This window comes from Phascolarctos cinereus, unplaced genomic scaffold (assembly GCF_003287225.1).
Source record: "Phascolarctos cinereus isolate Bilbo 61053 unplaced genomic scaffold, phaCin_HiC Scaffold_726;HRSCAF=1367, whole genome shotgun sequence".
Classification (NCBI taxonomy): Eukaryota; Metazoa; Chordata; class Mammalia; order Diprotodontia; family Phascolarctidae; genus Phascolarctos; species Phascolarctos cinereus.
In genome coordinates this window covers 351,238,167-351,240,839 of record NW_027556098.1, presented here as the reverse complement: position 1 = coordinate 351,240,839, position 2,673 = coordinate 351,238,167, and the positions used below count along the sequence as shown (strand labels likewise).

General features: G+C 38.7%; 1 protein-coding gene across 1 annotated transcript; it reads right to left on the bottom strand.

Annotated features, from left to right (window-relative positions):
* Positions 1-939: 939 nt before the first annotated feature.
* On the bottom strand, positions 940-1,884 carry LOC110195180 (olfactory receptor 51G2-like). The gene has a single exon (XM_020967811.1). The coding sequence runs from the start codon at positions 1,882-1,884 to the stop codon at positions 940-942; it is 945 nt and encodes a 314-aa protein (XP_020823470.1).
* Positions 1,885-2,673: the final 789 nt, after the last annotated feature.

The following is a 2,673-nucleotide window of genomic DNA, read 5'->3' as shown; positions in this document are numbered from 1 at the left end:
TTCATCTGCTTGACACATAACAAGTGCTATATAAATATTAGCTATTATTTCTTATAGGTCTGGGTAAAAATCTCAGTTAAATAAATAAACTAACAATGAAGGCACTTAATAGATTTTTAAAAAATATCTGAACACAAAGGAGTAGGCATGATCTTTTTGCCTTTTTTGTATCTCCAGCACAGCACAGTGTCACATAATAAACAATTAAATGCTTGCTCACTGTCTGATTTTAGATTTCTAAATGATTGACCAAAAGCAAATAAGACTGTTTCATCTGTATTTAAAGTGCATGGCCATCCACAGGGTCTATTTCCCTGGAAGAATGGAGTATTGGAATGTAGGTATATCTTTTGCATTTTCATATTGTGAACATTTCTATTATGAATATTTTTAAATAAAATTATGATTTGCTTCTTTTACAGAAATAACAATAATAACAACAACAAACTACGTTTGCATTGTTTTCAAGTCCAATATTTACTGGCAACAAATTCTTTTCCAAAATTCTTTCCCACTTCATTTATAGTATAGGAAAATAAGATTATGTTTGTCAAATTTTTAGAGCGCATATGTTCTGTGAAGTGAAGGCTTCTTGAAGTAATTTTCAGACTTCTCTTGTGTTGTATTTGTCTTTCTGGATAAATTGATATTTTTCCTCAGTGTATGTCTATCTCTTCCTTCCACTAGATTAGGACATCCATGAAAGCAGAACTGTGATTTCCCGATCACGCTGGGAGCTCCTCAAGGGCTGAAAACATTTTTTCCCTTTTATAATGGACCTTACATTGCAAGAAAAGAACCATACAGGATCAGTCATTGCTATGGTCTGTTTTATTGGGTGAGGCAAACCACAAAAATAGCCCTCTTGGCCTTTCTTCCTAGGATATTTTGTTCAAAACAGTTATTCAAGATCCTCTACTGGTTCCCATGTCCAGAATTTCAGAACTTCTCAGGCTGGAGCATCCTAAGTATTCGGACTCTGATTTCCTTTGTTTTGATAGTGTAGACAATGGGATTGAGCATGGGAGGAACAAGGAAATGCAGATAAGAGAGAAGCATATAGACCTGGGCTGGCATCTTTTTCCCAAAGCGATGGATCATGGACAGGCTGACTAGTGGTGTGTAGAAGAGTAGCACAGCAAAAATGTGTGAGATGCAAGTATTGAGGGCCTTGAGCCGTTTTGCATTGGAGGCAATGCTCAGAACAGTGTAGAGAATCAACACATAAGAGAAAAGGATCAGCAGAGCATCAAGACCCAGGGTGGAGAGCATCACAAAGAGTCCAATTGCACTGTTGACCCGAGTGTTGGAGCAGGCCAGCTTTAGAACATCAGGGTGAACACAATAGGAATAAGACAGGGTGCTAATGGGTCGGAAATTCAGGTGGTTAAGGAGAATAGGTAGGGGCAGATGAAGGGCAGCACTTCGAGTGATAATAACCAATCCAATGGCACCAATGCGCCAGTTGGTAAGGATGGTGGCATAACGCAATGGCTCACAAATGGCAACACAGCGGTCAAAAGCCATGGTGAGAAGCACAGCAGATTCAATGACTGAGAAGGTGTGGATAAAGAAGAGTTGCACAAAGCATATAGCTGCATTCATTTTTCTGTGGCCCACAAGGAAGACAGCTACCATGGAGGGCAGTGTGGATGCAGAGAGACCCAAGTCTGCCATTGACAGCATGGAAAGGAAAAGGTACATAGGGGTGTGGAGGCTGGGCACTGACTTGACAATGTACATGATGGCAATGTTGCCTAGGAAAGAGAAGAGGTAGATGGAACAGACTGGGATGGCTGTCCAGTGGTGGGCATCCTCTAGCCCTGGCAGGTCCATCAAGATGAAGATGAAGGAGCTGCTGTTGCTGATGTTGGAAATCACCATGGTGACCAAGAGTATTGTTGGTCTTAAGCAAGATTGCAAAATTGGGTAAATTGTCTTGTTGGCCCTTCTCCTGTCAACAAAGCAACCCAGGCTTACAAATAGTGGCTCTTAGTAGGTCTAGCCTTCTTTCCTCCTCATCCTCTTCCTTATTGATCATCTGCCCTTATATTCTTTCCTATTCCTTCAGATATACATATAAACATAATGATTTAATGTATGAGTTTGCTTTGTCATGAAGGAATTGTAAAATGTTCAATATGCTCTTCTGTAAAAACTTCTTTAGAAAAAAAATATTCTGTTGAGTTTTCTTATTGAAGTATCTTGTAAATGTTGTAAACTGCTGAACAATGCTGGGACAACTTAACTGAAGGCCTCTTAAGTAAATAATCAAACCTGGTGTACAAATGACTCTGATAGTTCCTGGCCTGTAAGGTAAGTGTGGAAGAAGCCTTCTTCACATCTCTTCTGAAAGAAAGAAAAAATTAAATGTAAAAGTCAGGGAAGACTTTTCATTAGAAAGTTCAATAATTGGAACTGGTATTGGGAGAAGGAAGGAACAAAAGATGCGTGGTGCTCTCAGTATAATGCTGTTGTGTCTAGTGTCCTGTTATTCCTCTTTTTTCTCTGTCGAATATATAAAAAAAACCAATGGGACAAAAGAGAATATAATAAAGTATCTTAAACATACAGGGAATTACTACAACCATGGACTGACAAAGGATGATCAGAAAAATAATTTAGATTCTGAAACACACATATTACTACTGACCAATAAACAAACAAAAATAG